Source organism: Hypomesus nipponensis, chromosome 11 (assembly GCF_054491055.1).
Source record: "Hypomesus nipponensis isolate SF chromosome 11, ASM5449105v1, whole genome shotgun sequence".
Classification (NCBI taxonomy): Eukaryota; Metazoa; Chordata; class Actinopteri; order Osmeriformes; family Osmeridae; genus Hypomesus; species Hypomesus nipponensis.
In genome coordinates this window covers 13,855,075-13,875,873 of record NC_140371.1, presented here as the reverse complement: position 1 = coordinate 13,875,873, position 20,799 = coordinate 13,855,075, and the positions used below count along the sequence as shown (strand labels likewise).

The window sequence follows — 20,799 nt, the reverse complement described above, 5'->3', positions numbered from 1 at the left end:
TGTCCAGCAGGTGCTTTGTGAAGCACTATCACCAGAGCACAATCTTTCACCTGAACAGCGGATATGGCCATACATAACGCCTGACTCACACATCTACATATATGCATTTGAGGAAAAGTACTGGACAGGCACACGGGTCTAGTCTGCAGTAGCCCTCAATTCCCTACTAACAGGGCCGGTTAGAGCGCAGCAATGTGTAGCAAAGGCTGAAGATAAACGAGCTCCCTCTTACAGTATGTGTGCGTGTGTGTTATTGAGAGTGGGTTTTCTTGAAATATAACAATGCACGAGCAGATGTTAGAAGCCTGGCTCTGGGCTGCACAAGGCTAGTCCAGATCGATAACGCTTTCAATATTTCTTTCCTTTGACAGATAACCGCTATTGAGCAAAGTCTTGATAAGAGTGGCAACATATGGATGTAGCGAGCCTTGCTCTCCTTTGATTGCGTGACCCCTTGACCTCTGGCTGTTTGGAGAGAGCGGTGGCCACATGGTCTGGGGTGGGCAAGGGGGCGGGGGATGCTTGACTGGGCCCTGCTTATGAGGCGTTATTGACTCAGGATTTATAAATATTTAATGCACACATTAAGATCATGGTGGAGGGTGGCCATTAGAGTTCTCCAATAAAGAGGCTCTCACCATGATTGAGTGGCGAGGCAGGGCTGAGGCAGGGGATGAGGCTGTGGACATGGATACGGATGACAGCCAGACCCGGTCAAGAACACTGGTCTTAATCTAGCTATGCGTCTACTGCTTGGTAAAGCTGGGTATGCTAACAGGAACTGTACCGGTAGAGGTGTTCATGAAGGAACTCAAACCTCTGTTGTCGAGAAATAAATACAAAGTTGGACTGGATAACAACAGATCGGACGCAGTTAATATGAGAAATAAGATTGCTCATTAAAAAAGTACAGACTGGACACGACCAACACTGCAGGCTGCAGCCTGGCTTTGCTCTACAGTAGATAGATTAAGTCATTGAATTGAGACGAAACAGCAGTAAGCACTACCATGGATCCAGAACTGTGTCTGTGTATCTGAAACGGATAGTGCTTTGTCAGGAAGCAGGTGCGTTGACTATTGTTATCAGACACATTGGATTATCGAGGGAATGTTTGGAAGCACAAGGCGTTTGCAGTCGAAAATTGAATTGCTCGTGTGCGTATCTACCCCTCACACTATCAGCAACGCCTGCACTATCTGCCCCACCACGAGGTCCATGCAAGCTGGTGACATCATTAGCCGTGATATGCTGATTGCTACTCAACTCGCATCGCTTTAATTGTGCATTAAAAGGCGGGGTGGCCATGGACAATGTTGCTGTTGATGAGAAATTGACATTTTCTGACCTGGTCCCAGCAAGCACTCAGGAAGACAGATAAGATATTTTGTTGTTTTAAAGGAGAGGCACTATTCTTCCCCATCACTCCACTATCTCTCTGTTTGACCCACTTGATGAGTATAGATTTCACAGGGGTCCCCTTTCAGCTTTCAAACTATGAGAGGTTCAAAACGATACCAACCCTTATAGACAAAGGATAACCTTGCTCTTTCAATGTATTGATTCTTTATTAACTTGGTGGCTTAATGCAATGAAATGAGGGATTTGAATGGGCCCCATTTCGGGCACTTTGAATAAAAAGCCTGCAGTATTTATGAAAGGGCTGCAATGCATTTAACAGCACCACTGAAGTGAGATGCCAATGTAGAGATCATTAAGAATACATCTCAAAGTCAGAATATTTAGCTATAAGAGAATATGAAACAGAATACTCATTTAACTTTTTGGGGGGAAATTAAATATGACATGTTGTGACGAAACAGTATGCTTTTGTTTTCTAGTCAGACAGATCACTGAAAAAGTCCACAGTTAAGGAACTATAATTTTTTTACTGAAAACTTTAATAAAACATCACTTATTCATTTCTGTTTCCATTCCAAATGTTGACATTTTGAATTTTCTTCCCTGTAAACACATTTAAGCTATGTGGCAGAGTCATAAGTGGTGAGTAAAAATGACTTCTATACATTCTACAAAACAGAAAGAAAATACAACCACAAATGGAGTTTCTTCCCCCAAGGTTGTCCCTCATGCACATTAGTCTCTATTGGATCTTAACAACTATCATATGGGTCACAAACAATTTATTTGACAATACAACCAACAAAGTTTTCTCCAAAATGGTCTGTATAGATAATTTAAAATCAATATAAAAATAAACAATGAAGTTTGACTTCCCCTTTAAAAAAAATGGACAGAGAGTCTTGACAGAGTAACAAAAACTTGAGGATACATGTGAAATATACGAACATTGCATTTCATCAAATACAAAAGAAACAAATGAAGGCAACAATTCTTGGCTGAATTCTCTGTGCTGCATCACTATATTAAGGGCATGACGATTAATACATACATAATGAAAAGCAATATACAAAATTTCCAAGATAAATACAATATTTATAGTTGATATGTTACAAAATGTCCCCTCAGTGAGCGCAAGTGTGTATTTGAACAGAAATATGACAATGCACTATTCTCTAATTAACTTCTACATGTTCAATGGAATTTCATTTTACTTTAAATGTTTTTTGTTGGTCTAAAATAACATGGAAAAGACAGATGTATAAATATTTAGCACGAGTTTGGCAATATCACAATAGTCTACAATTTATACCACATATAAAACACATAAGGGAATTGGAGCTAGAGGGAAGAGGATGGCCCTCGTCAACAAGAAACAGACTTCACAGTAGCCTAAGAACGCATTAATATACAGTGCTAGCAAAAGGGTTGAAAAACATGGCAAAACACACTTGCTTAAAAGGAAGCTCTAGACATGGAAGTACATAGTTTTTCATCAACACAGCCAAGCGTTCTATACACGCCAGTGTTCTGGTTGAATCCAAGAGAATTGTTTTACTTTTGAAGATGATTTCTAGCTACAATAAATTACAAATTTAATTTAAAATGCAGGAATGAATCAGGATACAATCTTGCCCACTCAACCCCTCCCCATTTAATTTTTAAGTGTTGTATTTAATGATTGATTTTCGACATTATATATTTCATATATTTTCCAGTTGAAATTCAAACTTTCTTGGCCCCGGTGTATTTTCTCACACATAAAAATACAAAAAAGTCACATTATAAAGACACACAACTGTTGTGAATCTATTAAAAGATAGTTGAAACAGAAAACAATTTCTGAGGCAAACAAGTTCATAGGTAAATGTACTGTACATCAGTGTTTACATTACAACCAACTGTTCAGTCCACAGAGTTCCTTCCAGTACAGTATGTGTGGTTCAGGGAAAATAGCCGAGGCAAAAGTACAACCCAACAGGTATACAAAATAAACACTTCATCGTCCTTTGTCCTCTTCAAGGTTGATAAAATGGAAAATGAGCAACAAAAAATATTGGTCACTAAAATGGTGGTCCTCATGAAATCCTTTACAGGTCCAAAATTCGAATTTGTGAAAATGTCTTTATAAGAATGTTGTTTGTTCTCCCCCCCCCCATCTTCATTACAAACAGAATACGCTTTTGACTATAGACTACACCAGCATCTTCTTGTGTGCTAAAGGGGTGTCCTGTGTATGTGTGTGTGTGTGTGTGTGTGTGTTTTTTTGGGGGGTGGGGGGTGTAGACTGGTGCTTGAGAAGGGGAAAGTGCATTTACATCGGAGGAACAACCAGGCCGGACATAGCTGGAAAAAAAGAAATGACATTTTAGACAGGTGCTACAGAAGATATGTATTTTATATGACAGACCATACACAGTAAACATGTTGAAATCATGTGTGTAATTGTGTGTGCCTTTGTATGTGTGTGTGTCTGTTTGCATGTGTGAGTCTGCGTGCGCGTGTGTGTGTGAGTGTGTGTGTGTGCGTGCTTGTGTGTTTGTCATGTGTGTCAGTGTGTGAGTGTACGCCTTCCTAACAGGAGAGCTTCAAAACCTCCCTCTTGCTCTGACATTTCAGCCCCCAGCACGCCAGTCTTGCTATGTGTGATATTTCTCCTGGCGTTGGGGTAATGGCAAACAGTGGCCCAGACTCCCTGGAGACTGGGCCATGGCGGCGTTAAAGCAACAACATGGTCACTTCCCACAATGCCATGCTACAGTACAGCCCTCCTCCTCCCTGCTCAGTGAAAGGACTAGACTAGACACTCTAACACACTCTATACTCAGCTTCCCCCACCCCACCCCACCCCCATCCGCCTCCCACCACGACTTTATACCTCCAGTTCCTCACTTACTAAGCCCCATTTCAGAGTCATTATCTAAGACAGCATAGATTAGATCAAAAGGTAGTTTCCTCTCCTTCACCAAGACCATCTGCTAGGATATCATTAGCAACTGTACCTTGCCCGCAGTTTATATACTCTCTGTTTTCACACGTTTTAACTACTAAGCTAGTAAGGTACCGGAATTAAATATTATTATATTGCTCTCAGTATATTTGGAGTCATGGTTGAAATGCTTTTAAGTTTGCCAGCACAGATGATGGCAAGGCATTGCTCATTAATTTCTGCACAACATGTATTAATAAGTATGAACGTGCAGCAAGATGAACTTTAATTTCCCACTTCATTAAGCCCAATGTTATTAATCTTGGGGCACACACTATGGCTAAGCTTGTTTTCAAAGCAATCATGTTGGTCATGACACACGCACAAAACCTAATAAACATAATTACTAAAACAATTCTGGGAAGGTGTTTCCCTACGACCTCCGAGAAGATTCATTTGTACTCCCGCACGTGTGTGTTTGTGTGTGCGAGTGTGTATGTGCATGCGTGTGTGTGTGCGTGTGTGTAGTGATGGGTGTAGATTGTCAAAATGCATATTTGTAATGATTAGTCCCTCACCGAACCGGACTGAGGCCTGAGCAGCGGTATCTGACCAGTAGTCCGTAGGGAAGGGATGGGGGGGTGAGGGGGGCTCACCTTGCAGTCCGTTGCCGTTGGCGCTGGTGCAGGAGGGGGGTGGGGAGGCCTGGGGTCGGACCACAGGGGCAAAGGCGCTCTTTTGTTTAACTGCGGAGACGATAGGGGAGAAAAAGGAGGGGGGGGGGGGGAGAGAGTGGACACATGCTGTGAGACAGTGTACACCACTACAGCCAAAGGGCTGTCTCACTACATCAAATAGCACTGCAGTCTGGCCTTATCAATAATATCTTACACTAAAAATACCCAAACAAAAAAGGAGGTCTTTTGGAAAGGAGGACATAAGCATGTGTACATCGATTCTTGGCCTGCGTAAGCTAAAAGCGGCGGCCATAAAACGATGGCAACCCCAACGTAGACTGCCCGATATTGTAAACAGGCCATAAATGACGTCGTAACAGCAAAGAGCTACTCTGGGAACAGCAAAGCTATGCGGATGGGGGGGGGCGGGGGGGCGCGAGCTGGGCTGCTACTCACTTCCATATGGGGAGTACGCTAGCTGGGCTGCTACTCACTTCCATATGGGGAGTTGGCAGAGGATCCGTTGAGGAAGCCGGGAGAGCTGGGCACTCCCAGGTTCATGCCAGCATTTCCATAGCCGTTCATACTGTTGCTGACGGTGTTGTAGCTCGACTGCTGGGGGGTGCTGCTGGAGATGTACCCACGAGGGGACACACTGCTGGTGTTCCGGCTGTAGCCCACTGGAGAGACGGCGAGAGAGAGAGAGAAAGGAGGAGAGGGTGGTTAGAGACGGAGGGGTCTTCCCTCCGCTTCCTCTTTTGGTATTTGTTGGAAAGCAAAGTTGCTTCCACGGTCACTTATGGCAGATTCAAATGAGAGTTCACATGATGTGAAGCTAAGGTGTAAGCCACGTGTCTCCTCTACCTGCTTTATCTGAATGAGGGGGTAAAGTAGATGCAGTGGTTGTGGTCCACCAACCTTGGTCGTTCCCCTGTGACTCGGATACGTTGACGGCTAGCTGGCTGCCAAAGGAGTTAACTCCCATCATGCCATGGGAGGCGGTGTTGGCGAGTGAGGGGATCTGGTTGTGGTTGCGGGGTACGCTGTACAGGGCCTCAGCAATGTCAGCTGCCCGCTTCAGGATAATCTCCTGGGACAGCGAGGGGGGAGACACAAGGAAGTTGGGTTATTTACATTTCTCAACTGTCACACTGTGGCTGCTTCTTTGTGCGGGCCTTGTTTGATGCATCGCGCCTGTCAGTTTACCCATGCAAATAATCAATGGAGAAGTGGAGGCCCATCTCTGATATTCATCCTCCATACAATTGCGAGAAGGTTCACTGTGATTGTATTTGATGTGTTTTTTTTTTCTCCAGAGAAACATTTAGCATCAAGTTTATCTACATACCTGGTTATTATGTGGCATCCCATATAGGGCTTCAACCAGGTCAGCTGCTCTTTTCAGTAAGACCTCCTGAAATAGAACAAAAGAAAAATTAAATTTTACATGACTTAATAAAGTATTACTCTCCATATAGCTGTGCAACAAGCAGCACCACAGTACTAGAACCATTACAGCCAGTATCACTTAGGTGTGTTCAATGGTACGGTAACTAAATACAACCCTGAATTGATAGAAACCAGTACTCTGTTTGTCCACTTACTCTTTGGTCTCTAGAACCACAGGGAGCAATGAATAATGTCCCATATCTTAATTAAACCGGCGTAGTCCTTTAAAACAACACCTCACCCTTAATTTCAGAGTCTTGCGTTTACTCCCGAGTTCAATGCCGAGCCCTCTTTCTTCAGAACAATAAAGTGAATTAGCTCGGGTTAATCTAGTTTTGTCGTAATGACATTAAGGAATTTTTCAATTAACCTCTTTGACTGGCTGTTGTAAAGGACTTCACAAATGACTTCCCATCCAGAGAGAGCAGGGTGCTTGTGCCTTGGGGGACATGGATGCACAGGATGGGGTCTTATCCATGTCTGCATGCTTGCCCCTGCTTGACAATGAGGATTAGCTATGTTGCTTTGGGTTTTTGACAACTGGAAATGAGTTGGCCCCGGATCCTGTGCTCCCTTCCTCTGTTCCAGCCTCATGGCTTGGCCTGTTTGTGTTCTTTATCTGCACGTTGAATTGAACATTTACAATTAAACCCCAGGACCAGAACTGCTTTTGTTTTGAACGATGCCGCAAGCAATATGCCCAATGAGAACCGTCTCCCTCATTTAGGTGTATCTAATGTGACAAAGGGACGTTTCCGATATAGCTTGAGGTGGGTTTGTAAACGCCTGTTTGTTGTCACCTGCTGTATCACTGTGAATAAGCTGACGTTCCCTTCAGAAGCCCCCCCGGTTAAAAGCAATGCAAATCTGTCACTAGAAACACCTCAGATGGACTTTGTTTTCTTCCCACATTCCCCATGTTTTCTCTCGCGGGCCTCAGTAATTTGTCTGAAGTGTTCCATCACTTGGCAATAGCAAACTTGGATTAAAACGGCAGCTGCCATAAATGAATGTAAACACAGCCTTCACGCCTTCAAACAGCGGCCTCGAAGACTTGGCCTGCATTTCCAAGGCGTAGCTTATGGAGTGTGTATGGGCCCCCTTTCATCCTGAAGAGCATATCTCTCTCCGAGTCCTTGATTTATCAAGATGAATCACTGTGGAAGCCACTTCCAGCGTTTGCCATGCTCTCTTATAGAAACATATCGCTTAATCCACCCCAAGTTACCGGATGGGTGGCTGTTAGAATGGGCTTTTACCTCTGAAATTGGTGTGTATGCTCAACGTTGCATGCATCTAGTTTGCATACAAATAAAGAATTATGGTTGTCGTAAGGCAGGTACACTAAATGAGAGGACCAGCTGTCTTGATGTGCTCTCATCAGATGGAGCACATTTCTCCTCTCGCTCGCTGAGTGAGATAAAGTGGTTTTCTTTCATTTTTTTCTGCAGTTAATAATTACCAATAATCTATTCTATCATATTTCAAGATCTTCTGCATGCCTCTCAATTTTAAACAACAATTACAGCAATTAAGACTGTCACGTTCGCGAGCCATGTTTCATTCTCTGTGAAAGTCCTCTCCCTCGTCGTCCATATGGTACTTTGTAGCAGCAACATAAGGACAGCTGGAAAAAAGAGAGGGAGAAAACGATATTGCCTCTCATCCTTAATCTGTCGTTTACCGCGTGGTGTCTTAACTAACCAAGCTGACTCGCAAGGCTATGCTTAAGTGGGGGCCTAGTCATATCCAGGGATGATGAGAAGTGCTGTTCCCAATCAACGCAGGAGTTTGTTTGCCTACGACGAGACGCTTTCACGCGTATCAGCTCACGCTGTGAATACGATTAGCAGTGGAATAGTGTTCTGAGGGCATTTCCATGTAAATCTGTATACTACTTCAGCATAAGTGTAATTGGCTTTCTTGTCATGGAGACATATGAGAAGACATCATGTTAAATGGAAACAATTAAAGCAGTGAAATGATCTCTGGTGTTCTGTGACAAAGGCATGACGGATATTTCTCCATTTCTTGTTTTACACAGGGACCTCACGTTCAACAACTGTACAAAATGTGAGAGTAAACATAATAGCTCATCTAAATTCATGAAGACGTACCACGGCACACATGATCTGAGTTGTTACATGACAAATGATGTGGTATTACGTGTTTTACATGACAGCTCTGTGGTCTAAAAACCGCCAAATTGTGATTTCTCAAGCACAAGATTAGCCGGGATTGTGTACTTATATTATCACAGTTAATAAAAGGGGGCTAGGTTATGTAGCTTGGAGTGCTAATGCCATTATGAAACTGTAAGGCAATTACTCTGTTAGCTCTAGCCTGAGGTAATGAATACATTCAGAAGCATAGGGCCATTAGATGAAGGTACTTCAAAGAGCACAGGAAGAGAGATTCATTTAAATACATGGGTAATTGCTTGACATGAACACATTTGTAATATTTTCTCCTTGTGGATTACACAAAGAATTGGAAAAGAATAGGTTTGTGCTCAATTGGAAAAAAAAGAAAAGAATCCAAAGCAATCAAGTTAATAATAAAACAATATTGAGTTTCCGCTTTTAATTTCGTAATGAATATAATTTGTTACAGAAGAGAGAAATTGAGTGTGATATAATGTGATATCTAGTCTATTTGTCCATTACTGCCGGAAGGCACAAAATAGTATTATAAATTGTCTTTTTTATATTATGAATCGAAAATTGTTTTATAACAAGATCTTAAAAAGGATGGTGAATTCAGAAGTCTCTGTTCACTTAACGCCATGCCCGCAAACCAATCTCCTTTCTCATCACTTGACTGCTCACACTTATTGCTTTCATATTCACCCTGGACTTTGCATTGAATTTTTATCTGTGCTCCTCCCAAAGGGTCAGCCTGTCATCTGCGATGTTGTCTCAAAATTACGAGGTAAACTTCAATCAGAGACAGCTTCCCCCCATTTTTCTATGTGTAGCAACAATATTAGCGTGCATCCCCTGCAATCCATGAGCCCTCCTGTATTGGCTTTCTGTCTCCTTACAATTACCACGTGTCTTACTGGTCCAAGGGAAAAGGCTGGTGGAAATCAATAGTGCAGTAATATTATCAACTGGGGGGTGAAGTCATTGAGGAGGGAGGGGGGAGGGAGCGGTGTCGATTTGCCTTTCTGCTAATGCACACTACACGTCCTCCAGCTTTATCTCCTTTTTATAGAGTCTCCCCACCTCACCTGCACCCAGTAATGGCAGTTCTCTATATGCCTGCTTCTGTTCTCATTCCAAACCTAACATGCCAGCCAGCCAGAGGCACTTTTATTGGGAATGTGCTTTTGACCCCAAGAGCCGACCCTCAGATGGCAAGCTTAACAATGACGAATCACTTGGTGGGATCATTTACATGCCCCCTGAACCCCATATTTGGGTCCATTAGAGACCAAATCAAATATTTATGTTGTTTATTGGAAGTGCAGGGTTTCATCTCACTCTGTGATTGCTATATGCTTATGCTGGTAGACCTGGCTATATTAGGAATAAGCACCCTGAAGAGACTTATCTTGGATTCAGTGTCAAAATGTCTTTTCTAAAGGCAGTTAATTCTAAGAGGGTAAAAATAAAATGGCCTATTTTGTTAAAGTGTGTGTTGACATTATTGCCAGCTGTGTTGCATGTTTGGTGATCTATTGGCTAAATTGAAAAGGCGCTATAGAGACCCAGAGACAAGCCAGAGAGGTTGCGTATCTCTTTCAGATATTAAAGCGACTTTGACTTTTTTTTGTGCTGTTACACATTTACAGTTGAAATTAGAGTAACATTTCATGTCCAGGTGTTGTTTTCTGTCTCCATGGGGACTATCTAATTGAAGCACTTCATATAATATAGTTGCCGTACTAGAGACTGACTGTGCTGTCGTATATCTGCACATTGACATGGTCGTACCATACCACAGTCTGTTCTTTATTAAATTGTCCGTTGGACGTTAATGATATTGCTGTGTTGCATGCTGGGGTTTAATAGATAAGGTCTTAAAAGGTTTTACGCTATTATTAAAACTCTGAGGTGGTCACCACTTTAGTAGATGCCATGGGAATTTGAGCAAACTAATCAGTCATAATATTACACTTGAAGCATCTGGGATGCCAGTCAGCATATGGAAATTAGCAGGATCGAAATGTTTGAAGCAGAGTAATAAATTGCCTTCAGTTGAAATGGAATTAGTGGAATAAAAAGTATTTCTGGTGACAAACAAAAAGTGTGGCTGCTTGGTCTGGCTATTCATTCTAAAAAGCATCAACATGGCAGGCTCCTCATGTGCGCCCCGAAATCAAAAATGCTCTTAACTCTTTTACTTCCATTAAAAAAGAAAACAGTGAGAACCAGCCCATATTAAAGGCAGGTTCTTCATCTATTAGCCAAACTAAGACTAGGGGGTTTACGGCACACGGTTCTGTAAACAAAAGATTAAACCAAATCGAGCTGTAGAAAATGAAAGGAAAACAGGAGTGGGGTAATGAGGGTACAGACGTGGAGCTCTAGCCAGATTACCATCTCCTCAGACTACTGGAGAGGAAAACGCCTGATTGAGCTATTTTACCACACAGAGAGTTTACGCCTCCCCCTTACCCCCTCACAAAACCAATACCATTACTCTGATGGCGAAGGGGCACATGTGAGCATTTCAGTTTGGTAAAGCTTTATGTTTTTGTTTCTTTGTCTGCGGTTGAGCTTTGTGTACTCGCAGGTCACGGTGCTGCTTGGATTGTTATTGTTTTGTAAAAAGTCCCTTTAGTCTCTGTGTGTGTAGCAGGACCTTAGCTTGGGGATCAAACCCCGGGTTTTCCACTCCTAAAGCCAAAGCGTTTACCATTAGACCATGGGGATTATTTGTTGTGACACACGTGTCTACCTCACCATGGGAGCATATCTGCATATACCATTATCTTCACGCAAGCAGTTGTTCCAGGGTTAGTTACCTTTGGTAACCTTTCAGGGTCACCGGGGTGCCTGGGGATGACCTTCTGCAGCCTCTGGAAGCCATAGTCGATGGTCGGCTCATTCAGGGCTGGAACAGAAGAGGAAGACAATTCAGCATAACGACTCTGAGTTCTTGAATTGAGACATGAATCTGCCTCACAACGCAAAACATCACTTGAAGTCACAGACATCCATCCGAGTCAGACATCCATTCGCTTCAGATGCGAATGAATCAGTTGGAAAGTTGACCTACAGTAGCGTACTGTATCTTCTGTAGGGTACTGTGTCTAGACGCCAACAGTACCGGGTGAACATTCCCTTTGTAGTTAGAAACCCAGGAGGCTGTAAGTCAGACGCGTGTGACAAAGTGCTATCACATCAACAACTATGATAGCCCCCATCAAACTCAGACAGGTCTCTGATCACTCACTCATGCCCTCACCCCTTTTACCACAGCCCCCCCCCCCCACCCCACCCCCTCCTACACCCTTTCTATCTAATTGAGAATATTGACTGCAAACGACATGGTGGGGGTCTTTTAATCTAACAGTGCTTTAATAATCTGTGAAAAGGCTGCCCACACATTGATCCACGGTGCGCTGCTGTCAGTCCACCTTCCGCACCTCCTGTAGCAGCGAGCTGGGCCTGTGAAATACGGCAGTGGGACCCATCCGCACATTAATCTCCAGCAGCCTTCAAACTGTAATCTGGAGCGTGAGGCATATTGGGCGATGAATCAGAGGCACAAAGTAAATGAATCATAACCCCAGACTTGGTGTAAGACCGGTGCGTTTTATGTCTGACAGTCCTAATGGGTAATTGAAGGCTTCCTTACAGCCTGATTCTAAACAATCATGTGTGTACCCCCGTAGGCAGGGACCAGAGGGAGGGGAGGGAGGGAAAGTGGGAGGGAGGGAGGGGAGGAAGGGGGCGAACGGGTGGAAGGAACGACTTAATAGAGAACATCACTTCTCAATGTAGATATCATTTTCAGCAGAGTAACTCCGCCGAGCGCGGCGCTTCATAAATCAATGGCTTTCTGTGGAGACTAATAAGAGCTGCCTGCCTCTATTCATTGTTCAGCCTGTAATTTGGCCCATCACTCATTACTCAGCATGTAATTTCAGCATTAACACCGCGCTGCTCGCTGGGCCTGCTGAACACCAGTGAACATGAAGGAGCACGCCACACGCCCAGGCGGAGCCACAAACACTCTGGGCAGGGAGCCGCAGCAGGAGGAGGAGGACAGGGTAAACACCCTCTCTTTCTCTGTCTCTTTATATCTCTACCTCTCTCTCTCTCTCTCTCTCTCTCTCTCTCTCTCTCTCTCTGTCTCTCTCTCTCTCTCTCTCTACCTCTCTCTCTCTGTCTCTCTCTGTCTCTCTCTCTCTACCTCTCTCTCTCTCTCTCTCTCTCTCTCTCTCTCTCTCTCTCTCTCTCTGTCTCTCTCTCTACCTCTCTCTCTCTGTGTCTTTACCTCTCTCTCTGTCTCTCTCTCTCTACCTCTCTCTCTATGTGTCTCTCTCTACCTCTCTCTCTCTCTCTCTCTCTCTCTCTCTCTGTGTCTCTCTCTCTCTCTCGCTCTCTCACCCACATTCCGGAACCCACACACAACTCGAAAACGCAAACAGCATTTGCAAAATCTTAAATACAGTAATTGCTAGGTGGAGCATGATCAAGTGGAGCTATTAGGTGCTCCCGCATGGAGAGTGCAAGGTACTGATCAATGACAACCAGCTCCCAGATAGTGGCCATGTATTGAGGATGGATTCCCAGGCACTGCGTACCCAAATAAACCCCCACGCCAACAGACACTCGGGGAAATTACATTTGACGTGTCATCATGCATCCCAAAAAGACAAAGGTCCGCTTTTGAAACGTGAGAATGCCATTTTCTGCTAAATAAAAGATTGATCTGTGTTATTGATTGTACATGACAAGGCTCTCGCTAACATTTTGCCCTCTTTCCTTTGTTATTTCCTCCCCCCTCCTATCTATGCATAGTGGCAGTCGTGTGTGTGTGTGTATGTGTCAGAGTGTGCATCTGTTATGAGAGTGTGGCGTGGTGTGTCTGTGCGAGCACAAGTGTCTGTGTTTGTGTGTGTGTGTGTGTTTGTGCATTGTAGCCCTGCCAGACCCCTCTGCTCAGTGTGATGTAAATTGTGTATGTGTAAAAAGCACTCCATAATCAGGCCATCCATCATCAGAGGCTGTCACTGGGCTCTCTCCTGGTGATACATCACGCTCTCCTGTCCTCTGCCTCAGCTGGGGCCTACCCCAGCCGCCAGGCATGCTGGGAACACAGCACACCACACATCCAGAAAAGGAACGGACTGGGGGCTACCAAGGTGTAGGACTCGGTGTGCTGAGATCCAACGAATGCCGTGCGTACAGTAAATGTATTTTGGAAGCAGTTGGGATTTAGTTTCGTTTTTTCTCCAAAAGTCCAACGATGTTATTGGGGGAGGACATTGTGACGTACAGGAGGCGGTGTCGAGGCACGCCACAGTTAAACACACTAATGTTCGAGGTGAACGCAGGAGAGTCAATGTGACGCCTTCCTCGCGCAAACGGGGATTAGGACGCCTCTCCCGGTCCTGTGATTGGACGGCGGGCGCTGACGGAGGGGCAGAGCTCTGTCGACGCGGCGCCCGCTCATCTATCATGGAGATGATCTTTGTAACAACCCCACGTAATGAAATTGGTGACACACACCGCCATCTGCTATTGATTTCATGCAAATGCTTTTGACAGCTGATGGAGACTTGCATTAGTGCTAAACGGTGCTGTCAGTTGATGGGCTGACAGTTCTGTAGTCATACCATGTACACAGCAGACAGACACTGGCCACATCAATATCTCTACAAGGCTGATCATTACATATACTGAGTACTGGGATTCACTCTGCAGAATAAATAATAATTGTTCTACAGTATTCCGAGCAAAGATGGTTGCCTATTTGATGTCAATCATATTTTGGGGAGCTTTATTTTCTATCTTTTAAACTTGGCTGTTCAGCCTGTCTTCTGATCCGACTGTGTAAAAAATGGATGTCCCGCTTCACCCTCTTTCAAATATCTTCCTTAAACATGTCAGAAGTCCAGGAGCTCCGTGATGCCCTTGGACTCTATACACGCCAGTACTAGTTTGGTCCTCTTCATCCTCTCAACACAGCTCTGAGGAGAGAGGAGGGAGGTGGGGGGGTGGTAGGGAGTCGTCCCCCCCCCGAGCCCTCCCCCCACCCACCGTGAGGTTCTCATCCGCGGTGAGGAAACATGAAACCCTCCACACACATCCCATAAATCCTTCTCTGGGTGGGGAGTCTGGCCGAGGGGGGGAGGGAGGGCTGTGGGGGTTAAGGCGGGGCTAGTGAGCAGCAGTGGGGAGGGAGGGAGTTGCTGGCACGTTCCAGTCACGCCCGCTTCCCGGCCCGCGGCCAATCAATACCACTTTCCTGTTTTAGAGGCGGGTAATTATGAGGTGGAGAGATTGTCTGACCTCTCACCCCTGCTGCATTACTCGCCTGATATTAAGATAAATTGCCTGATTTTGGGTAAACATATGCTGCAATTCAAACTGTCAGCACTGGTTTGCTCAGGGATAATTTGTATTGATCTCCTGGCTTCTTCCCCATTTTGCTTACTGACCTCACGGATAATTAGAGAGAAAAAGACACAGGGAGGTAAGGCAGGCTTTGCATTTGAATACATCGCCAGAGATGGAAAGGGGTCGGGGGAGTAAAGAGAGAAGGAGAGGAAAGAATGATAAACACTAATAGCATTTTCACTTCTCACGTTGTGCGATTCACTGAAAGTTCAACTTCGAAAGCGAAGCATTAAGTGCAATTATCCTACCTAAATGTTCACTGCTTTCCTATTACTCACACTGCGATATAATTGTTTTTAAATTAACATACAAGGGCTAGTTGATGAATACAATCAAAAATGTTTCAATTGAAGTTGTTGACAGTTTAAGAATGTAATTGTTTTGAAAAAGCGAAATGATTCCTCGACAAAGAAAAAGGCTGCACATGGGAGTGTTCTCCTTCTTGGTGGAGGCTGGAGGAAAACTTGATAAATATTTCAGTAATTTCCTCACTCTACTGAGGGAACGGTCATGTTTCAGAATGTGGAGAAGTGGAATGCATGACTCGGTGTGTGCAGCTGTGAGCATAGCATTTCTCACAACGCATACACACCCAAACACGCGTGCACGCACGCACCGCGGCACACACACACAAACACGCACCCCACTCGATGGCATGGCTTCAGTGGAATTCCTCTGCCTGGGATGTGCACTTCCCGATCTTTTTTCTTGATCGAATGCCTTAATCTCGCCTGTCATCCCACTCTTGTTCCTCACACATCCACTCCAAGGGGCCCCCACCTCGGCCACTTTGCTTAAAATGCAGAGTGGCCGGTCGAACATGGCGCCTGAGCATGGTCTGCTGCTCCCTCGCCATGTTTTCTAGAAATAGGACATGAGTAACCGCTCTACAGGAACAACGGAACATGGCCGACGTTGGCAGATAGAAATGCTTACATGGCAATACACCAGCCATGCTGCCGTCCTCTCTGTATGGGAGTGGATTGAACTTATGTATTGACATTTACAGTATTGGGCATAAATGTAGGGAAATGTTGGAGTAGGGCAGTAAATTTCAGGGAAATTACTCCTTGTTAAGTCTATGGGCTTGAATGGAAACATGCACACAGTGCTAGCATTCCTGCCCGCCATTACAGCTTATTACGATAACTCTATCTTTCCAGGAGATAAAAACCTAGCCTTGTTGCCATTTGCCAGCTATTACTTTCGCTAATTATACTTAACTGCTTGGAGCTTATCTCCACTCCTCCTACACCATTGAGCAGTTATTTTTTTCCTTCCCTTAACACAAATTAGAGGAGGAGTGGGAGTTGGTTGGAGGGGGCGCCGATAACAGAACAAGGAGAAGTTCATTCAAATGTTATTACATTTGTAGATCATCAAAGTGTCCAAGTGAAGCCTCTGAGGCTTCTGAAATCATATGAAAAGCAGGAAAATGAATGCGTTCAAGATCACCAATGGTGTCACATCAAGAAGTGTCCTCATTAAGCGGGTACTATTTCCCGAAGGCTCAATTGGAGATTAAAAGGAAAAGCCAATTCGCAATCAGGGGTTATCGAAAGTAAACAGGTGAATTTGAGCAGGGCCCCGCAGTTTGGGTGCACTGGAAGATGCTCAGAAGTCATGCAATTCAGTGCTATAGATTTCCAGGTGCAGAGAAGAGAAGGATTGACACCCCACACAGAGGCATGCATGGCAGCCATTTTCAAACCAAACCCAGTCTACCCTGAATTCACAGCAAATCCACACAAATCAAACCCGAGGCCTATGAACACTGACCATATTTCTCTCCATCCAACTCCCCAGCAAGTTATTCATTGACTGATTCCATCTCCAGGAGTCTCAGGATGAACAGGAAATTACAATTTCAAAGATCTGCAGTTAAGATGAATCAATGGAGTACGATCAATGTTCATTGAAATTTCATGAACTTTGAGCTGATATAGATGAGACAAAAAACCTGGACAGTTTCATTTCCAGCTGATATTGCACCTGCAACAGATAAAATGTCATTAACAAGGTTAAATTGCAGGGATGTATGGTATTGCACATCCATACATCCACATCAAAACTCCTTTCGTTTATATCTGGTAGACAGGGGCGGCAGCACTTGTTCTGTCCCCTCAGACGACATCTGAAGTAAGTGGGCTTCATCGGGAAGGGTGACGTGGGACTTTCACACATTACCCACCTACAGGAATCAGATGGGGTGCCTTCACAGCTGATTGCAGGCGCAAATTAATATTGTAAAATGAAGATCAATACATGGACAGGGCGCCGATCGATGACGGCTAAATTACGGCCGCGTTCGCCCCCCTCATTCAAGATGAGTTGTGTTTTCCTCTCAAAGTCAATACCGCGCAGCCTCCCTCATTCATTTCTCAATAAACTTGCAGATGAATTTCAATCATCAAATTCGGTGGTGGAGGGGTTGCAGGGCTGGGGGGGGGGGGGGGGGGGGTGGGGGTGAAGCACGATTGGGGCTGTGGGTGGGGGTTGATGTCCTTTCAAAACCTGTTGGATGTTGAATGCACTGAAAATGGGGCGGGGGGGCCAGGGGGGTGTAGAACATCTCGTCTGTCAAAAGCCTCTCTCCCTCCACCGCCCCTCCCCATACACCACCCCCCTTTTCATTTTTTTTACCTTGCTCACTGTGCAGGACTGATGCAGTAACTTAGCGAGGGCGATCCATTTGAAGCTTGAAGCACCATTAGAAAACAGACATCTAACAACACGGCAGAGCAAAAAGAGGGGCCAATTAAAATCAAATCAATGAATACCCTCTTCCCAGAGAAACAACTCTGTCCTGGTACCATTCGTTCTCCATTAAAGCCACCAAGCCACTGTACTTAGTGCTGAATTTCACTGTGAGAGCTGTACTGTAGCCTAATAGGTAAAAGACATGCTCAACTGCAGCCACTTATTTCAATCAATTTCTCAGCGCTGGATTTCACAGGTCACTTCCTGATAACAGGCGGTGGAGTAACGCCAGCGAGCGCCGCTCAAAGCCCACCTGACAGGCCGGCTGACAGTGGGGGAGGAAGCGCGCGTGTCACGTCAGACCCCTAATTGGACGCAAGGACCTTCCTCCCTGAAACCCTGTCGCTATCCGCACACGCTCATAAAAGGGCCTCCCATCTGCGGCCGTCTGACTGGGAGACAACTGTCGTAGACACTCCCGCGGAGCGAGCTAAATACCAGGGCTCTAATGAGACAGACAGTGGGACAGGTATTAGAGAAATGAGCAGGGTGATGGGGCCTCGGTCAACACGGTCAAAGCGCTGTACTGCATCCGACCTAACAACGACCATGACATTTGTAAATGCCTATTTCAACTGTTTTTCTTCTCTTTTTTTCCCCCCCTCTTCTTCTTCTTTGTTGCCCAGTGGTCATAAAGGCTGTATACGGCATGTTCTCTCTGGCAAGCTTCAAAAGCACATTGGTCTAGGGCTCTGTACCGTCGCCTTTGTTGTGGGCATCCTCCTTTATAAGAGATATGTTTACATACCTCTGTGAACGGCTTTGATTACAGCATATCTGGAAGTGTAGGTCACACCCCGTGGCTGACCAGTAGCTCCCTGCCCTGCCCTGTGGAGGAGGAAATGGCGAGGAGGCAGGGTATCTGATCAGCGCCAGATCCACAACTTCAAAGTGCCGCCGGGGCTGAGGGGAGACCGGGGGATAGGCCCGATACACTGACTGAACAGGACAAGACCCCATCTGATCTGCTTTGATAAAGGACGCCATGTTTGTTTATTTAAATTCTTTTTTTGTTCTTTCTCTGGTGAAGTACCACAATACTGTGTTGTTGTTTTTCCCATTCTCAGAGGAGGGTGCAGGGTTTAATTTTAGAGTCGAAGTCATAGAGTCCTTTCGCTAGTTATATCTCTGGCGTGTAAGCATACTACACGGGAAGCCAGCCAGCCTGAAAATGCATGAACACAGAATCGAGTATTCACAAAACGCTGCATCCGCCAAATCAAGTGTTTACAAACTAAGGGGGGGGGGGGGAAACTGATAAAAGAAAAAACTGATCCATAGTATATTAAGATCTTCCTCCTCCACTCCATCCTAGGCTGACATGCTTGATCTCTGGCAGTATTGAGTGAAGCACACATGACCTCTTTGTCCTTACGTTGATGAATGACTGCCTCATACCCATTTTGTCAGATTTTGGTGCAGTGGAGTCGATACCGTCACCTTGACAAGAAAACTTTGTGATCCATCAGCCCTCAAGGCTGTCTGAACCCAACTAAGTCTGCCAGACAGGAGCTCCTTACTGTATAGGGGGCATCTGGCTCATTCAGAATCCTTCACCCATGTGTGCTTTGACTCTGGGAGGTCGGAACCAATGACTCTTGTTACAGTCTCTTTATGGGAGGGGAAAAAATAGAGCCCTTGACTTGTACTAATAGCTGAGAAGCCATAGTGGTCACCTAAGGTCTGAAGACGAAGCACCCTGTCAGTGCCCAGCTTGGGAAATTAGCAAATAATGTTCTCCTCCCCTGACAAATGTGTGACAGCTCGCCTTCGCCAATCATTCTCCTCTAACCTCATGATGCATGTCTCAGATCCCCACTAGAGGATACACCAAGAAGTTTACTGACCCTCAATTTACCCATGACAAATGGGTCCCTGGCAAATGTGCGTTTTCTGGGGCGAGGAAAGGGTTCATTTTAAGCAATCCTGGTTATGTGGATGTCACTGATTAGGATAAATAGTGTCTGAGTGGGTTAGGGCTGCTGGCCCACCATGCCGCTAAGTTCTGCATGTGGCTGGGGGAGGGAAGGAGGGAGGGCTCTGAGAAACCAGGCCAAACGCTCCCATGCAATTACATGGTCAAATTGGACAACATGTTTAGTCCCAATTTTTCTTGGAGGGTATACACTTTTCTACTGTAACTTTGCAAAAGGATTGAAAAAAAAAAGTGTCATGGCAATGAAGTTTGAGGTTTGAGGAAGGATCCTTAATAACAGTCTCTGCTCAAAAAAAAGCAGTGCTTAATACAGAGCGTAGTATTGACTTAGGGACAGCTACTCCTGTCTCCTTTTGATTTGTTTACAACCTCGCTGACAGTTTGCTCTCACAGCTGTCCTGACCCATGGATATCCAATACCTGGATCAGACTAAGGACAAACCAGCTCTCCCAGTGACGAGCGTACGAGGCGAGGAGACAAACACGTACATGGAACTGCCCGAAGGTTAAAAAACCATGTGTTCTTTCAAAGCAGGGTGACGTTTAAAGTAGCTTCAGAAGAACCGTGTCTATTAGCTTGTACTGGAGGAACGACATAGGGCTCCCATTCTCACAGATATCCTGTGAGTTTTGGACGTTTTCCAGAACGCCGGCCCAACACGGCGTGTTCGTCTGCTGTTAGAGCCCCGGTGCAGTCTTCTCCTTGTTGACTTTGGGTAATTTGTGATAATTTCTTAAATTGAGCGAGCTAAATCTCCACAATTAGGGCGTTGGGGCAAGAAGAGTCAACATGAAAAAGGTCTCAAAGCGCATTTCTCAAGGCATGTTGAATAGTCACGCTTGAAGCATAGGCTTTGATAAATGGACCTTTGATATGCACACGCGGTGCACTAACATGACACCATTACATTCGGTGCCCTTCAAACAGAGTAGGAACATCACTCTCGGCTCATGTCTTCATTTAACACGCCCTACCGTTGCGATTCATCCGAAGCGTGCTAACTTACCATGTTGAGGAAAAGTTATTTCACACCACAATAACAACTCTCGTGGGGTGTGTGAATCTATGCTTTTGGCCACCCTTTTAAATGCAGCGGAAAACCTCTG

At 45.0% G+C, this 20,799-nt stretch overlaps 1 protein-coding gene across 13 annotated transcripts in view; it reads right to left on the bottom strand.

The window, feature by feature from the left end:
* Positions 1-1,869: 1,869 nt before the first annotated feature.
* LOC146268231 (transcription factor COE3-like) overlaps positions 1,870-20,799 on the bottom strand; it is a 68,289-nt gene continuing 49,359 nt past the window's right edge. For 4 of the 13 annotated variants that reach the window (XM_084709912.1, XM_084709913.1, XM_084709914.1 and 1 more), the window contains exons 11-16: positions 11,390-11,478; positions 6,317-6,382; positions 5,833-6,058; positions 5,463-5,648; positions 4,870-5,037; positions 1,870-3,708 (exon numbers count right to left, since the gene is read on the bottom strand). In XM_084709912.1, coding sequence (XP_084566038.1) covers positions 3,677-3,708; positions 4,870-5,037; positions 5,463-5,648; positions 5,833-6,058; positions 6,317-6,382; positions 11,390-11,478 — 767 coding nt within the window. In that variant the 3' untranslated portion in view covers positions 1,870-3,676. The remainder of the gene's footprint in view (positions 3,709-4,869; positions 5,038-5,462; positions 5,649-5,832; positions 6,059-6,316; positions 6,383-11,389; positions 11,479-20,799) is intronic. The other 9 variants (XM_084709916.1, XM_084709918.1, XM_084709919.1 and 6 more) reach the window with 3 other exon arrangements.